This window comes from Anopheles ziemanni, chromosome 3 (genome assembly GCF_943734765.1).
Source record: "Anopheles ziemanni chromosome 3, idAnoZiCoDA_A2_x.2, whole genome shotgun sequence".
Lineage (NCBI taxonomy): Eukaryota > Metazoa > Arthropoda > Insecta > Diptera > Culicidae > Anopheles > Anopheles ziemanni.
This window is the reverse complement of record NC_080706.1, coordinates 2930668-2948259: the sequence shown is the minus strand read 5'-3', so window position 1 is coordinate 2948259 and position 17592 is coordinate 2930668. Positions and strand designations below refer to the sequence as shown.

At 47.8% G+C, this 17592-nt stretch overlaps 4 protein-coding genes across 4 annotated transcripts; 2 read left to right on the top strand and 2 right to left on the bottom strand.

Moving 5' to 3' along the window:
• The first annotated feature begins 434 nt into the window (after positions 1 to 434).
• LOC131287028 (peroxisomal biogenesis factor 3) lies at positions 435 to 1994 on the top strand. The gene is made up of 2 exons (XM_058316042.1): positions 435 to 567; positions 646 to 1994. The coding sequence occupies exon 2, from the start codon at positions 661 to 663 to the stop codon at positions 1792 to 1794; it is 1134 nt and encodes a 377-aa protein (XP_058172025.1). The 5' UTR covers positions 435 to 567; positions 646 to 660; the 3' UTR covers positions 1795 to 1994.
• Positions 1995 to 2621: 627 nt separating this feature from the next.
• Positions 2622 to 6036, top strand: LOC131286445 (actin-interacting protein 1). The gene is made up of 5 exons (XM_058315393.1): positions 2622 to 2747; positions 3881 to 4002; positions 4082 to 5491; positions 5641 to 5791; positions 5872 to 6036. The coding sequence occupies exons 1-5, from the start codon at positions 2732 to 2734 to the stop codon at positions 5982 to 5984; spliced, it is 1812 nt and encodes a 603-aa protein (XP_058171376.1). The 5' UTR covers positions 2622 to 2731; the 3' UTR covers positions 5985 to 6036.
• Positions 6037 to 8248: 2212 nt separating this feature from the next.
• Positions 8249 to 15734, bottom strand: LOC131289197 (uncharacterized). The gene is made up of 7 exons (XM_058318406.1): positions 15614 to 15734; positions 14113 to 15213; positions 13743 to 13873; positions 10304 to 10802; positions 9460 to 10233; positions 9283 to 9374; positions 8249 to 9196 (listed from the first exon to the last, which is right to left on the bottom strand). Exons 1-7 carry the CDS (start codon positions 15732 to 15734, stop codon positions 8249 to 8251), a joined length of 3666 nt encoding a protein of 1221 aa, XP_058174389.1.
• Positions 10934 to 12703, bottom strand: LOC131288212 (cilia- and flagella-associated protein 157). The gene has a single exon (XM_058317329.1). It carries the CDS (start codon positions 12701 to 12703, stop codon positions 10934 to 10936), a length of 1770 nt encoding a protein of 589 aa, XP_058173312.1.
• Positions 15735 to 17592: the final 1858 nt, after the last annotated feature.

Here is a 17592-nt window from a genome sequence, read left to right as displayed (position 1 = left end):
CGAATCAGACCCCTGAAGAATATGAATCTCAATCCTGCGACTGTTTGTCAGTCGCGAGATGATAAAAACTAATCAGTACTGCAAATCTAATATCCAAAGAGGAATCCCCATACAATCAACAAACTGCAACTTAAAATAGACGATCTGATGTTTTTATATCAACTCGTATCGTAACTAATTCCGCTCATCTCGAGTCTGTATCGAATCACATCGTATAAAATGTCTGAACCAAAAGAAGTTAACATAAAATCAAATCGACTCTCAAACGAAATAAATCTGATTCAAATCTCAAACGATTCATATATGATTCGAATCCTTCAAATGGGATCCAATCCCTTAGAATCCGTCAAGGGAGCGAGTCTTTGAATCTTCTGAATCCCGATTCGGTCAACACTACCTGACAGAACTTCATTTTCCAAACATCGCTAATCAGAACAACTTCATTTATTGAAACAGTGAGTTTTTTTGTATGTTCAGGGCAAAAACTTTTCAACTGCGGATATATCGTGACTTTTTTCTAACCTCGTCTGACCTGCTAGGGTCGCGCTTGCACACAGGAACCTCAAAGTAAGAACCATACCATCGGAGCGGAAGATTTTAGAAGTACTGATAAGTAACATTTCTGTGTTTACTTTTATCTTGTAGGGAGCTTCAGTGATAATGTTGTCGAGAATAAAAAGTTTCTTGTGCCGGCACCGCAGAAAATTCGTGACCACAGGCGTCGTCATTGGAGGATGTATGCTTTTGCTGAAATGGACTCAGTACAAGCTGCGCGAAATGCAAGAACGCCAGGCGAAGGAGATTAGTGAAAAGTTGAAGCGCATGCAGCATTTCGAATGTACGGAACGCACCTGCAATCAGACTATTGCCGGAATTGCTCCCGCTTTATCGGAGAAAATTTTCCAGCTACTCGATACGGACAGTTTGTTGGTGAAGCTACGCTCTAATCCCGGAGACAAGCTAATGCTTTGGGAGGACATTAAAATAGTCGCCTTCACGAGGCTGGTTACGCTCGTCTATGCTGCCTCTATGCTGGGAGTCACTATGAAGGTGCAACTGAACCTGCTGGGTGGCTATTTGTACAAGAACACGGTGGAAGTTGATGATCAACAGAAGCAGCAGATTTCAGAAAACATTCAGAAAGCTTATCTCTCCATGATTCAGCACTTCATGGGAGACGGTATCGAAAAACTGATCGATATCGTGCGCCAAAATGTGACTACCGTCATGCAGCGTTACAGCTTGAAGCAACAACTGACCTTGGCAGATGCGGAAGCCCTGCTATGGTCCTTCCAGATGGCGTTGAACAACGAAGAGGAAAGTCCCACGAAATGCATTGCTCGGTATACGCTACCACCTGCATCTGCCGCAGATGACAGTGTGTTCAAGAGATTGTTTGAGGAAACGCTGGACGTGCTGGAAAGTGTCGAATCCTCCGATGTCCTCCTGGCAAACGTGAGCAACGGGTTCTCGCTTATCGTAGATAAGTTGGCCGATTACTACGTGAAGGCGGAGAAAATCAGCGATACTCCAGCGGAAAACTCCAAATCGAACCTGAACGTGGAGAGTCTATCAAATATCAACAATATAAAAATTTCACTTGCCAAACTTATACCGATCGTGAGCGGACTGGCATGCAAAATGATGCAATCGAATGGTGGCTTGGCATCCAACGGTTTGAACATGCCGGATCTCGGCGATGCAGACATGATGTCGTGGTTAATAATTCGATTCTTGCAGTCAGAAAAACTACGAACCCTTGGGGCCAACGTGTACGAAACATTCTGTCAGTAAAGTAGACACACATTCTTTATAATTTAAACTTTTCTCTAGTGATATCCTGTGAGTAGGTTTGGCGGGTAGAATTAATAGATGAACATGTTTGTGAACAATGAATGTAAGAACTCATTAAAGTGGGTTAAAATAGCAGGAGTTAACTTGATAATTTCGTTAATGGTAGCTTTTAAAGTTTTTACTTGCAAGCAGTGCATGGCGTAAGGAGGGGGCTTTCTCCGATAAAATAAAATGGATTTTAAATGGTATTGCGTGATTTTTTTCTTTCAATCATCCTTATCTATAGCCCAACCCAATTGCGATAACGGTGTTGATCTCTGTCGCTACATCGTTTACAACAACTGCTCCATGTGGAATCTGAAAAACATGAAAATCGTATTTCATGAGAAAGAAATCATACCCAAAGAAGTAGAAGAAACATTTTAAAAAATGCGTAAATTGTAAAATGTCACAAATGTACAATTAACTCGAGTTGAACGCAAAGAGTTGCAAATGTTCCAATCCTTTATCAAATCAGAAAGTTATTTGCTGTTTTTAGTGAGTGTTTTATGGACTGATGTTAGATTCAAAATTGAAAATTTGGGATAACATACAGTAACGTTCGTTTTAAAAATTAACTACAACACAAGTTGACAGAACGGAAAAAACTCTGCGCTGTCATCTTCCTTTCGGTCGATTTGTAGGCGAGACAGAGCGAGATACAAGATCAACAATCAGTCAATCGCAAAGGGGCTGGCTATAAGAGAGAAAGAGTAAGCGATAGTTTTGGCCCTTTCAGACTTTATTAACTGACGCACTTGCAGCAAAGTTTGTGCCAGTGGAAGCCGGGGAAGCGCGAGTAAAAGACGTCGTGTAGTTTCTGTGCGTTTGTGCTATTTTTCCTAGTGAATCTGAAGTGTTTGATTGCCCTGCTGGAATATTTTGATTCTGCTAAATCATGGCCTATACGAACAGTGAGTATTGAATGCGGACATCCCGCGGACACGGAAAAGCAAGGCGCAGTGACTCATTTTGGGGCGATCTATTGTTGGTCTCCCGTTGCGTTGAATGCCGATTCACAATCACGCGTTTTACCGTGCCGGGTAACAACGTTACCAAATAAGGAAATGACATGTCTCCAACGGTGGTCACAACGGACGGTTCTAAAACCGGGCTTCGGTTTGCCTTCTATGGGAATGTGGCAAAATGGTTCAGCTTCTCCGCTATCACTTTCGATTGAAAGTGACACGAATCCCGTTCAATTTCACTCGAGTAGGAAGGTTGCAAAATGGCAAATTTCGCAGCACCCCTCCCCAGCCCACTGCCTTTATCGAATAGACCGCCGCCCTTCCTATCAGATGGAAACAACCGGGGGATGATGAGTAATCAGTTGAAGGTGGCAATGAACTCGCTATTTCTCTGCTGATATGAATGTTTTGTTGTTTTTTTGTAATTGCAAAGGAAATGATCTGGCGGAAGTGATATTCTACGATGGGCGAACAGGGTAATTTTTTTTGGATAGTATTTTTCTCACCAGAGACTGTTCGAAGAAAGCACAAAATAACATGGGCATGTGTGTACGAATAGATGAAGGGATTAAAAAAAAAAGATAAATTGCCACTGAGAAGTTAGTTTTATAAATAAAACCGTTCGCAGTGTGTTCAGCCGGAGCCGGTGGTTTGGGACTGCATTGGCAATGGAATCGGGATGCAGTGCTCTCCAACATTGTAAGGGAAAAAGGGTCGTCGGTACGTCGGTCGTATGTAACGCACCGAGGCACACAACACGGTTTACCGTCGATATATTTTTATCTTTACGAACCCAATACAAACCTTCTTTGATAACACAGGAAAGAAGTTTCGATTGAAAGGAAGGAGCGGTCGTTTCAAGGCAAAGCCTGCTTGATGTTTCTATGCTTTACTGTTGCCGTTAGCTGTTGTTCTTTAGGCTGCTCGGACAAAACCATTCACGGTGTGCACTGAAGCGTCTCGAATGTAAACTTTTAAATTTCTTTTGTGTCCATACCACCCCAGTCGCCTTGCACCGTTATATTTATGCATGCTAACTGATGTTTTCACCCACTTTTACATTAATTCGATACATGCAGAATTTATCTACGCGACACTGCCGCGAACACAGCGAGGCCAACCGATCGTGCTGGGCGGAGATCCGAAGGGGAAGAATTTTCTCTACACCAATGGACACTCCGTTATTATTCGCAACATCGAGGTGAGGACCGAAATTCGAGTGCATTTCCAACATTGTTTTTCAACAATTTTCCTCATTGTTTTTTTTCTTTTCTCTCCAGAATCCGGAGATTGCCGATATCTACACGGAGCACTCGTGTGCGGTGAATGTGGCCAAATACTCGCCGAGCGGGTTTTACATCGCGTCCGGCGATCAGTCGGGCAAGATTCGTATATGGGACACGGTGAACAAGGAGCACATACTGAAGAATGAGTTCCAACCGATCGGTGGTCCAATAAAGGACATCTCCTGGTCGCCCGACAGCCAGCGGATCGTGATCGTGGGCGAAGGGCGTGAGCGATTCGGGCATGTGTTCATGGCCGAGACGGGCACATCCGTTGGGGAAATATCGGGCCAGTCAAAACCGATCAACTCGTGCGATTTCCGCCCGGCGCGTCCGTTCCGAATCATTACCGGAAGCGAGGACAACACGATCGGTGTGTTCGAGGGTCCGCCGTTCAAGTTCAAAATGACCAAGCAGGATCATACGCGGTTTGTGCAGGCGGTACGTTACTCGCCGAGTGGCCACCTGTTTGCGTCGGCCGGATTCGACGGAAAGGTGTTTATCTACGACGGTACGACATCGGAGTTGGTCGGTGAGGTCGGTTCGCCGGCGCATAGCGGAGGCGTTTATGGTGTTGCGTGGAAACCGGATGGCACGCAGCTGCTGACCTGCTCCGGTGACAAGTCGTGCAAGCTGTGGGACGTCGAAACGCGTACCCTGATCAGTGAGTTCCCGATGGGCACGACGGTGGACGATCAGCAGGTATCCTGCCTGTGGCAGGGAGAGCACATTCTCTCGGTGTCCCTGTCCGGGTTCATCAACTACCTCGACGTGAACAACCCAACGAAGCCGCTGCGCATCGTGAAGGGCCATAACAAACCGATCACGGTGCTGACCCTTAGCGACGATCGCAGTACGATCTATACCGGCAGCCACGACGGGGCCGTGACGAACTGGAACTCGGGCAGTGGAACGAACGACCGTGTTGGAGGGGCCGGGCACGGCAATCAGATAAACGATATTCGCGCGGCCGGAGACTTTATCTACACGGCTGGCATCGATGATTCGATCAAGCAGATCAGCGTCGAGGGCAACGTGTACACCGACGTGGAAGCGAAGCTCGCTTGTCAACCGCGCGGCATGGACATCCTGAAGGAGAGCAACACGATTGTGGTTGGTTGTGTGAAAGACCTGACCGTGCTGCAGGACAACCGGAAGGTTTCGACGCTGCCGATCAGCTACGAGGCGAGCGGTGTTAGCATCAACCCGGAGACGATGGATGTGGCCGTTGGCGGTGATGACAGTAAGGTGCACGTGTACACGCTGAACGGAAGTCAGCTGACGCACAAGGTCGACCTAGAGCATCTCGGACCGGTGACGGATGTTCGCTATTCGCCGGACAACAAGTTGCTGGTGGCTTCCGATGCCAACCGGAAGGTGATCCTGTACAGTGTGGCAGATTACAAGGTAAGGATGATGTTATTTTCTACCAATTTAGTATAGACAACATTTGATCAGCACCAGTAAATTATAGAAGTAAAATGCCTTCGGTATTTCCGGTGAGAATTTGCTCGATATACATTAACCTTTCCACACAATCGAATGTCGCGTTTTAGCCTCCGCACAACAAGGAATGGGGCTTCCACAATGCTCGCGTGAATTGCGTTGCGTTTTCGCCAAACTCGGAACTCGTGGCCAGCGGGTCGCTTGACACCACTATCATCATTTGGTTTGTGAACAACCCGGCCAAGCATACCATTATTAAGAGTAAGTTTCAAACCCAATGGGCTTTGGGATGAGATTTAGAGACTTTGAGTATCACTTATCAATCCCCAATCACTTTGTAGATGCCCATCCGCAATCGCAAATTACCCGGCTGGTTTGGCTCGACAACGAAACGCTGATCTCGACTGGTCAAGACTGCAACACGAAAGTTTGGAACATTGAGACTGCCGCCTAAGTCGTTGTCGGGTTGCGCCAGGAAAGGCCAGCTTCGAGCTGAAACTGGGAATACAAACAAGTAAACAATTGCGAAAACAAAAAAGGAAGGAAAGTGAGGAAATTGCGATAAGAACGAAACAGTAAGGCAGGGAAAATACTGTACCCACCACCACCAACACCACCTTACCCCTAACCCTTACCCTTTAACTTTAACTCACAAGTCGTATTTATTTCGTTGACCTTTTCTGTTACCTTATTGTTCGCTCCCTTAATCCTGGATGTAAAGGAGAAAGTCAGGACTTTCAGGAAGTCACTAACAACGTGTGCGGTACGGTACAAAGAACCTTATTTTTGTTTGTGAGTGTGTTTGTGTTCTTCTTGCTGTTTATCTGTTTTTAGACAAATGATTGTATTAGAGATTTGTATTACGTTCACATTTACTATAATTATCCTCATCCTAACAACTTACAAACCATTTCTCATTTGCCGTTACATTCGTTAGATTCACAAGTACAGGAGAAACAAAAAAACACTTTCGAAAAATCACCATTGAGCGTCAGCTTTCGTTTTAGTTTTGTCGGTCCAATTTTAGTTTGTGCCTTTTTCTTGTCCAAATGTATCATTCGCGTTTAAAAGGCCAATGATTACCACACAGTAAAAGTCCTCCACAATAAGAGGCTTTGTGCAGCAGGAAATCCAAATAATTACAGATCGAGCGCATGCATTTGCATTTAATTTATTGTTTTGCCAACCATATACACGAACGCATGCTTTTGGCTGCCTTGCGGGGTCTGCTCTACCAGGTGTGGCCAGTAGAAAAACAGAAAACCAGACGTGGCGATGACGATTGAAGTGGGTGGTTTTAGCGGTGGTTTACTACAAAAACGAAGAAAAACAAAAATGTCTACATTAATATACCTTTTTTAAGCGAATAAAGTGTTTTTTTTCCAAGATAAAATCTCATCGAAATTTTTTGCGGTTCACAACGAAACGTTCCCTTTCGTGTTTATTTCCATTTTTAAATTTGCAAAACGAAACCCTGCTGATGATTACATTCACAATAACATAACGAACCTTTTGCCTAGTTTGCATAAGAAGATGTCGAGATTTTGATTGATTCCCAAAGTGATTCACAACGGTCATTGTATACACCGTGTTTTACGCTTGCCACCATTATCGTGTCAAGAGAACCCCGAGCTTGATCGATAACTATGAACTGCTACTTCTATTACCATTTCAGGGAAAGCAACTAAGAGCGAATACACTTACAAATACTTATAGCTAGAGCGTATTTATGTTTTAAGCGCATCGAAGTAAGCCTGGAAATTGCCAAATCCAGAATCCACTAAAGCAAATGGCGTTGGATTTTGATTTTTTTTTTTTCGTTCTCATATTTGCCTAAACTGTTCCCCTAATACAAACAAACACACACGCACACATGTTCGCTCCTATTGATCTATTGACTACTCCTTACTGATTTACAGTTTTCTTGCTCGCGGTGCTACGAACCTACGAAATACCTGAGGCCAAATACGAAAAGAAAGAACAACGCTTTTCCTTGTTGTTGAAACGAAAAATGGCGGTTCAATTCGCGGCAAGGGTAAAATTCACAAGGTAGAGTTCTTAAAACTTCGATAAATCTATACTCTATCTATGTACAGTTGGTCAGTCTCTCGGAAAAATGTCGCTACACAGTTACAGTTTCTATTTCTAACATTCAACCAAAGACGCCCAAGGGGTAGGTTGGATTTTTCCGTTTGCCGGGGAATTGTGGTTCTGGGATGACTTTTAAAATTGGTTTGACGCTTCATGAACAAGATGTTCTGCATTAAATTTAACTGTCTCGTGGGGTTATACAATTCTACAGGAAATACGAATGTTCTATCTATAACTTTCGGGCTTCTAAAATGTATTAAACGGCGACGAGGTGTCCCTCACACAGGATTGGGCGTGATTGGGGAAAACTGGAATGGATTGTACTATTTATTCTGTTCCTTGGATAGGACTAATGGACTAAAGAATGCAAAATCTGTTAAGGAATCCCTATTTCTACAAGAGGTGTTGTTAGTATCCTGCGTGAAGGATCCCGTGGCATTTTGACTAGAACAGTTTTGAATGCATGTTGTGTTGATTCTATCGTCATTTCCGATCGATATGGTTCAGAAGGTATTATATTGTATTGTACTATTTTCTGTAACCCTGGATTTGGTATAGTTGGGAAAATGTCAACCGATATCGTCCTACGGTGTATTGCCTGGATCAGATTCCTTTGCCGCTAGTCATTTATTGAACCAAATGATCACCTTCCCGCCGAAGATCGCTCGCGATAACGACATTCTGATATTTGCTTTCCTCCTTCGACCCTTCGACCATTCGAGCCGATGGCAAAAGTGTGCCACCCTTTGGATGTTCCTCGCCAAACCCACCGCTCTCTGGCGACAGCTTCCCGTTGTCGTCCTCCTCCTCCTCCTCATCTGCCTCGTCATCGGCGAAGGCAATGTCGGCCATTTCGTAGAAATCACTGATCTGCTTATTGTCTACCGGGGACTTTGTGAAGGAAGTTTCCTTCTCTCGCTCCTCGGTCGACTCGTCGGAGGAACTCTTCCGGACGGACGAACCGGAACCGGAACCACCACCGGAATCGCCCTTCCGCCGGACAAGTATCAGCTCGTGTAGCTTCCGTCGGCGCCGCTCGGTCGATAGCTTCGTATCGCCGTCACTTTCGGAACAGACATCGCTCTTAGAGATGCTGTGCGACACGATGATGTAGTCGTTGCGCTTTTGCTCCGCAAGCTGCCGGATAAGTTCGGCACTCGGAGTCACGCTGGCACTACGCGGTTCGCCTTCCCTCTGCTGGTTCGTCAATTCCCTCAGCTCACCGTCTTCGTCGTCGGACAGGTCCTCCCCTTGGGCGCTCTTTGGTGGGCGATCCTCGTTCTCGTCGTCGTCGTCGTCGTCGAGTGGAGGTATCCACACAAGGAACGCCGGATCCATACCAAGGTACGATCCCGGCGCGGCACCGGCGTTAATGACATTATAGTCGTAATAGTCCATCTCCATGTCCTGTTCGGAGGGAGCCCCAAGTGAAAAGTCTGACCCAGCCAGAAGCTTCTGCAGGTTACGCTTCTCTTTGCTCTCTTTTGCATTTCGCGTTCCGCGCATTGATGACGTGCCGGTGTTGCGCCGCGTCAGGGGACTCTGAACACCCGGATCGGGTGGGGAGCAACACTCCTGTGTCAGGGAAAGATTGATAAACAGTTGATGAATTAGATATGGACCATTTTGGTGAACTAAAACACGCCACACCACCAACTCACCACATCCGAGGGACTCACGTTGGTAAGCGTGGCCGTGCTGGTGCTCGAAGTCGTCATCAAACAAGTGGCACTTTTCACCAGGTGCTGATCGCCTGCCGAAAAAGAAAAACAAATGGGGTTTCGTTAGTGCAAATTCCCAAATCGACAATATATTATGCAAATAATCCCAGCTCTTACTTCGCAGAGTGTCGGTGTCGTGTGGACGATTAGAAGTCCCACTTTTCCTCGTCACGAGAGGAGTTTTCTCTCGGTTTAACGATGAGTACGCCGAACTCACGGTTGTGGAATGTTCTTCGTCCGATTCGTGCGCATCAGTTGGCCCGGGGGAGTTGGCGGACACTTTCCTCAACCTTCGTGGCGACCCCGCACGACCATCCGGATGGTTCAGGTCGTTTAAACTCTGTAAAGGTGTTTCTTCATCAACGTCGTCACGTCGACTCGGATCGCCTTCCGTTCCCCGATCTTGCAGTTCCATGATGATCTCGGTGCTACCATCGGAAGGTCCACCTTCGGACCGACTTCCTGTTGACTCCAGTGTATACTCCACACTCTCCCGGAAGCGCTCATGCTTGATGGTAGTTGTCGCTCTTAGTGGTCGTAGCTTCACGTACGAAACGATCTCCGAGATGAGGGTCGTTGTGGAGACGGCTCTTGATCTTGGCTGCATCGGTGCCACTCCTGCAAGTGACTGACTCGAACCGAATAGCGTATGGGCAGGTGAATCGGCCGCCTCCATACGACTCGTCGCCAGTTCATACTTGCGATAGCGGAATAGGTACTGGACCACGAGCAGGAAGCTTACCAGCACGATGAAGCAGATGAATGCAATGGCACAGACGTGAGCAATCGTGAAGCTGGCGTAGCTCCGTAGACTTTGTACGATCGGCATGATCACTTTGCTGGCGATGGTCGTGTTATTACCTGGCACCATCATAACCGATTGATTTAATTCTGAAAGAGTAAATCATATAACTAATTTCAGTGGCCATTCCTGGAACTATCGAGACAAACGAATACTTACTTATTTGCTCCGCCTGTCCAAGGAACCCAGCGTTGCATGCCTCGTCGTAGTGTTCCGATTTCCGGGAGAAAAACTCAACCAACAGCACGTTGCCGGACGCTTCCGCCGCCGTGCCGGACCCTTCCGATCCTGTTTGCTCTGCTCCGAACTGCAGCAACAGCTCGTCAGCCACGGAATCACCGTCACGGATCTTTAACCATTGGCCGTCGCAGGGGAACTTGTGAAAGTCGATCGTCATCCGAATGTGACACCCTTCGTCCCCTTTGATCAACCACAGGCTACGATCGGGACAGCTGTGCGAGGACGAACCGAGCAGCCGCTTCGGTTTTACCATACCCAGATGGATGACGCAGCCACACCGACACCCGGGACCGATCTCCGTGTTGACATCTTCGATCTCCAGCGGCAGGTTCATGTTACCGATCGCTGGACTAAACATGCATTCCCACGAGTCGCCCGAGCTCTCCAAACCACACCGTTCCGTCTGTACCGATGCTCCCTTAGAGTTTGAATTTAAGAAACAATCCATTAGAAGTGTGAGAAGAAATTTTAAAAGTCCTTCCCTTTTTATTTAATTTCCTATGATACTAATAATTATTTACATTTGTGTCGCATTTGTAATCTTTATTCTCAATCTGAATCACTCTTTGAACCAACAAACTCGATTGTTTCATCCTCGATCGATTCCGGTGCGTCTACGATGACTTCATCCCGTTTTTCGCTGTCTCTAGTGGCTCCTTGCTGCTGCTGCTGCTGACTCGCTTCGTCGTCTCCGAAGGCACTCTCATCTTCCTCCTGTTCCTGGGAGTACTCGCCAGAGTTTTCCTCCTCGTCACCCTCATCATCACCATCATCCCCGTCAGGTGGATCACTTGCTTCCTGCCTGTCTTCCTCCAGGGATTCGTTCGATGCGATAAACACAAGCCTGGAGCCACTGACTACATCAATGATGGCCGCCTCACCGTCCTCCTCGTCTTGACTAGCCCCGTCACCGCCGGTGGACTGCTGGTCTGCCACAGCCTGGGATGCGTTCGTGCTGGAACTAATGATGGGCGATTCGGTGCGCTGTTCGTCGTGGCCCTGTGTCTTACGGAGGATCGTCTCCATCGACTCCCGTGGCAGTACACCGAGATCACCCTGATCGTAGAGCTCGGTTAGCGAGGCGACGATCGTCTCAACCGATTGGTGAGGCTGCGATTGCATCTCGAGCTCGTTGAGCGTATTCAGCAGATCGGCAATCAGGCGCTTCCGTTTAATCTCCTGGTAGGGCAGATCGGAGTCTTCCTCTTCACCCTTAAACGCCGACCGGACCGTGTACCGGACCGTCTTCAGTATATCCGCGATGCGTTCGAACTCCTTCCGGTGGTGCTCGGACTCGCTCCGGAGCGTTTGACGATCGGAGTTAATGTAGTGAATGTACTGCTCCAACACCCGCACCTTCTGCCGTAGGTGGTTGTACTCTTTCCGGGTCGTCTTGTTCTCGTCCTCCAGCTCACCGGCACGTAGCTGGAACGCGTTCAGTTCCCCATTTTTCTGCAGAACCGCCTCGAACTGATCCGTCAGCCGCTGGATCGTTTCCAGTCGCTCCTGGCAGGTTTGCATCAACCGTTGCTTTTCAACAACATCGATCTCAGCTTGGTTGCGCATCTCCGTGTTCATCTTTCGTAACTCCGTAAACTGTTTCTGCAACCGTTCTTGGGTGTAGATCATTCGGTCCATCTCGTTGTTGAGTGCAATGTTCTCCCGAACCAACCGCTGCGTATGAGCGGCCACACGAATCTCCGACGACTTGGTAAACTCCGTCGACAGCTGCAGCAGCTTGTTTTCCACGTCCTTGCGCAACCGATCCTTGTCCAGTATGACCTTCCGCTCCATCTCGTACAGTGTGCTCTTGTGGCGCTTGTTCTGCTCCTTCAGCTCGCTATCCTGAGCGTCGAACTTGGCCATCAGCTCGTCCCGCTGCAACCGGAACTCCTCCATCGAGTTCAGCTTCCCGGTGAGCAGTTTGATTTCGGACGTGAGCTGCTCATGCATCGCCTTATACTTTCCGTCGAGCGTACTGATCTGCTTCCGGCACTCTTCGTTCTCCTGATCGCGCACCTTCGACAGCTCGCTCAGCTTGTCCTCGAGCTCCACGATGGTGCCGACCTTCTCTTGAAGCGTCCGATCCAGGTACGCCGTCACATCGGCCCGGTCCTCCTCTATCTGTTTGAGGCGACTCTCCAGCTCCTCGTTGCGGTCCTCAATTTTCACATTGTGGGTCCTCAGCCGCGCCAGCTTCTGGTTCAAATCATTGATGGTAATCTCGTAGAACTGTCGGTCCACTGCACTCAGCCCATCGACGGGCTGTATCTCCGGGACGGCCTTTTTCGGCTTCTTGGGTTTCTTTTCCTTCGGCATCGTGAGCAAGACTGCAAATTTTGGGAAACCAAATCGGACTACTCGGTCGACAAAATAACACCGCCGCTTGTGGAGGTAGCCTTGACGACGGCGTGTCGAAGGTATATCGATTAAATTTTTTTCCGTTTCCAACACTAGCTTTTAGCTATTTGAAAGTAAAGCAATACAGGGCGTAGGGGCGGAAAAAAAAACTCTCAGCACCGGAATGAGGTTGCACGCGAACGAAAGTTTCCATTTGAACGTCTCTATGTGGCCAGTGAAACTCCCTTTTTTGCTCAGCATGAAAGTGAGAAGTCAACCAGACAACAACGCAGACACCGGAACACACCTGACACCCATTCCACCGGGCGATGGAACGAGTTACTTCGGACCGACACGAAGAGATTCGTGCTGTTCATTATAGGTATTTAGAATGTTGATTACATTAGCAGTGGATTTGGTCTAGGATATGCTATGCTGGAATTCGTGTGTTTTGCTTGGAGAGTCGTTTGCTGTACATACCGGGTGGTGTTCGCGTTACCCGCGCATTTACACTTTTTGCGCCGGGAGGTAATTTCAGCTTTATTAGAATCCATTTTATGACCATTCCTTCCCGCGTCCGTTTTCGTTTCGTGTTGGAAACCCTCATGAAAGTTGCCTCGAAGGTATACGAAGGAATGCGGAAAGCGTTATCCGGAAAGGGGGAATGTAAGGCGGGAGGAAATTAAATGGCTACCGTCAGGCTTCATACTTCGGTGAATTATCGTTACATGTGTTGCGACGACGCCGATGGCTGCACAGGGGGGAGTTTAAAAATTTCCATCGAAAACCTAAAACCGAAGGAAAGCTTTTCGAACGTGTTGCATGTAACACCGGGTTCGGTTGCCGTAGACAAACAGGCTACATCGCTCAACTTCGGAACGGAAAATCAATACTTGCAGCTGTGCTGCTACAACCGTCTAGGATGTTTTAGTGTACACAACACCATTTGGAACTTTTAACTGCCCCCCAAAAGTAAGCTGCTTTACCTTACTCCAGAACCGTAGTCCAGGGTACCTACCTCACAGAACTTTGCACCATAGCGAGGCGGCGGAGAGTCACAAAATCGATAGCGATTTCTTATGCCGCCCCGGCAAGTGGTCGAGCAGTGCGTCCAGTTGCTCCACGGTCCCCATCCACCGGAATCGGAGGCTATGGAAATGGTGGGAGAGACAGGAAGGTAATTAATCTAGCCAAAAGGCAAACGAAAATCATGGTTCGGGGGCGGTTCGATCAAAATAAGATTAATTCACCCGTCACTCATATTTTCGAACAAGCCGATGTGATGTCGCCTCCATCAAATTAAAATTTAATTTTAGACCAATCAACCCGTTCCATCAATAAACCCGCGGTGTGAATTCTCTTCTTCATCGTTGCCATCGCGACCTCACCTGACACTGGGAGCGTTGGTACGCAGTCCATCCGTATGTCGGCGACGGCTCCTGAGATTGCCTGGCTTACGTAGACGAAGCAGTACTCGACGAACTTTTCGTAGAACAGATCGCACTCGAAGTAGAGCGAGTGCTGCCCCTTGGAGACGCGTTGTTCGGCGATGTAGTGGAGGGAAGTTGGTGGAGCGAGCGAGAGGACGTCGGCCCGTAGTTTCGCGTACACCCGCACCCGATCGGCCTGGTTCAGAATGCACGCCGGATACTGGAAAAGCACTCGAATGCCGGGTCCGTGTGGATCGCACGGGAAGATACTTCGCGTGTGCACCGTAAAGACGTACTGTTTGCTCCAGTCGGCTTGTAGGAGGGCACGGGCCTGCAACAGCGGGCCCATGGAAGGATCGGTGGTTTGACTGGCGGCGCTCGGTTTGAGATGGAGCGCGTAGAACCCTGCGAGACCGAACAGATCGCACCGGAAATCGATCACTCGCCTTCGGGGGAGCCCTCGCACTTGCTCGATGTAAAGGATTTGTGCCTTCGAAAAGGGCACGGTGGCGTTCGCTTTGCTGCACGACTCCACCGACTTTCCGCAGTAGATCAGCTCGAGCCACAGCTCCGGTAGGTCGAGCGAATCGGCACCCTTGGCCGGAAGCTGGCAGCGTACATCGGCGAACTCTAGGATACCTTGCACTTTCGCCTCGGGATACGTGTCCGTCCGGTTCGGCACAATGGCCAGCCGCGCCACGGGCCACTCCACCTTCAGCGGCTGCCTGAGTCTCTCGTCAATTATCCGGGCGGGGTTTTCCTGATGTCCCTCACCCTCCTCCAGCACCACCAGCTCGTAGTCACCGCCGTGCAGGAAGTGATAGCACGGCACTTTGATTTGCGTCACGTTGTGGTTCGCGTCCAACCGGATGTCGAGCGTGGTGGCGACGGTGCCGCCCCCACCCGGGAGGGTGCGTGCAATCTGTAACTTCAACCGCCCCACCGTCGCCTGCAGCTCCTGCGGATCGGCATGCAGCTGGATGTCCAGATCGTCTCCGTGTGCTGTGTAGGAGCTCGGAAGCACCAGATTGCCTTTACGCAGCCCACCAACGGAGAGCGCTAAAGGGATGGAAAAACAATGTGGAAAATCTGTAAGCGCAATGCAGGCGGAATGACTTGTATCTACGCAAAAAAAAAGGATGTTTAAATAGGGACAAGGCTCGCCAATTTGTGTGTCGGTTGTTTTTTTGCGACTCACAAGCCAGTGCGAAGTGATAAATCAAAACTCTATGACCCCGTTTTGCGCCCTCGGGCCTACATCCGGTCGGCGGTACATCGTTTTCCTCGCACTTCGCATGGGCCAACAACCAACAATCTCTCCCTTCCCCGCTATGGTCCATCATGGAGTTGAAAATTACGAGTAGAACAATGCCGCACGGACAGACCGGGTCCACAACCAGACCGGTCTAGGTTCTTCCTTTTCCCTTTTTTTTCCGCTCCAGCAACACCCGTTACGTACCATTGTGCAGTAGGACGAGCAGAATATTTATGTAGAGGAATTTTCCGGACGTGGCATGCGCCCACCACCACCATCGCCCGCGCCACCCCGCAATCCACCGTCGGCGTCCGGTGAGGTGCATGCTCTGGCTGCTCGGTTTCCTCCGCTCGGATTGCTGCTCGGGAAGCCGGGAGACGGGCCGGGCATCAGAGAGTACATCAACGGATGGCAATGCCCCGGGTTCTCCTGCTACGCGGCTCGCTTCGGCAGATTTCCGGCAGGCACGGACCCTGGAATGTGTGCATCCCGCTACATTCCCGCTCCTACTGCTCGTCGGTCGCTATCCGTGGCGTGCCCATTGCTTCCGGGACGGGCTGAGAAATGATGTCCTGATGTTCACGTCCAAATGGGTCCCCGGCACGTTGTCAGCCGGATGGTAGTTTTCAATCCCGCGGGAGCCTTTCACGAATCACGGCAGGAAAGGCGGAGGACGTAGCGCAACAATTACGCACACGGTTGATAAGGCACAGATTTAGTCGTAAACCTGGTAAATTGGAGGAAAAAAAGACAGGGAAAAAAAATACAATATTACCATTTTTTCAACAGCAATGAAAGCGTAAAAAAAGGAAACAAATTTTCAGTTCCAAACGAGTGAGGTCGAAATGATAATTATTTGCTTGAAACACAAATAAAAACATATACGATGGTATTCAAAAAAAAAATGGCTGCTGTATTCTCTGTTCAACTTTCTTGTAACCTCGCACGAAGTAATATTACTATTTCTAGTAAAATAAGCTGAGTAGTAAGAGATTTTTTATTTATATTCCAATTTCTATTAGATAAAGAAAAAATGTCGTGCCAAATGCGATGCTTGAGAACGATGTAGCAATTGTTTATTTTTTCTTTTATTGAGCCTAAAAGATAGAGCTCAGACGAACACGAAAAAATAAAATTGATGACAATGTAATCTAAATGATTAATATTTGTTTGTAATATTCTAACAATTTTATAACACGACGGTCCACCAATATTATTCTACTTACATAATTACTTCAGCTTCAAAATAAGTGGGTATTATCGAAACAAGAAAAAAGTAATTTGTGTACTTTATCGTTAGATAAAACAGAATGTTTAGCTAACTGCTATGTTTGAAAACAATGTATTAATTGTTTCGATTTTCTTTTATTCTCATCAAAGTAAAAGATGTTTCCATGTATGCCTCTTAGTTTGATTGGTTTTGCAAGTGTTCGACGGAAGTGAGCAGCACCAGAAGACATTTCCTTTGAAAGCGGAATCCTTATCAACTACACACCATGTCAACTGCAAGTCTAATTTCCTCCGCAAGGTGAGGGGAAAGTATTTGTGTAACGAAAATGGATACTTTTCATTTACGGCGTGCAATCGATCCGACTCCTTAGCTTGGCTTCAAGCTTCTTAGGAACGCTTAACGCAACCGATGGTACATCGAGACCGGAGACCGGAGATTGTTGCGGGAGGTCAAAGTGTAAAATTAATTAATCATAGGTTTCACTTTACCAACCGGTACCTCGAACGTGATCTTGGTCTGTTCTGTGCCAGGGCTGGAGAAGCAAATTATGAGAAAATACACTCGCTTCACTCGGGGTGTAGAAACCGAAAACTCCTCCTCCTGCTCCTCCTGCTAACGATAGATAGTTAGCGCGTGTCTCGGTGACAAATCGAAATAAGAGAACGAACGGGAACCTTTACCATCTATCTTCAATCGAGAGTTTTCCATCCGTTCGGAACAGGCCCCGAACGAAAGCCAACTAAGAATGTTTACTTGTTTGCAGCTGGTAGTGCAAGTTCGGAAGCCATAATAAAATGATTTATGCGTTTAATTTAATCTTACGCAACCGAAGTTCCCACCTCCGTTGGTTGCGATCAAATTATCTGTATCATTGATTTTACACTGCAGCCTTTCGAAAGCGCCTCTAGGCAGTCAGTAAATCTTCATTCTTTAATTCTTAATTAAATTGTAA

What these genes read in the sequence shown, in the direction of transcription:
- LOC131287028 (XM_058316042.1), top strand. Translation starts at nt 661, where the DNA reads ATGTTGTCGAGAATAAAAAGTTTCTTGTGCCGGCACCGCAGAAAATTC.
- LOC131286445 (XM_058315393.1), top strand. An exon ending in ACAGTGTGGCAGATTACAAG is followed by an intron (nt 5,492 to 5,640) that starts GTAAGGATGATG and finishes GTCGCGTTTTAG; the next exon opens with CCTCCGCACAACAAGGAATG. An exon ending in CAAGCATACCATTATTAAGA is followed by an intron (nt 5,792 to 5,871) that starts GTAAGTTTCAAA and finishes ATCACTTTGTAG; the next exon opens with ATGCCCATCCGCAATCGCAA.
- LOC131288212 (XM_058317329.1), bottom strand. Translation starts at nt 12,703, where the DNA reads ATGCCGAAGGAAAAGAAACCCAAGAAGCCGAAAAAGGCCGTCCCGGAG.
- LOC131289197 (XM_058318406.1), bottom strand. Translation starts at nt 15,734, where the DNA reads ATGCACCTCACCGGACGCCGACGGTGGATTGCGGGGTGGCGCGGGCGA. An exon ending in TGGACAGGCGGAGCAAATAA is followed by an intron (nt 10,234 to 10,303) that starts GTAAGTATTCGT and finishes TTACTCTTTCAG; the next exon opens with AATTAAATCAATCGGTTATG. An exon ending in CGACACCGACACTCTGCGAA is followed by an intron (nt 9,375 to 9,459) that starts GTAAGAGCTGGG and finishes CTTTTTCGGCAG; the next exon opens with GCGATCAGCACCTGGTGAAA.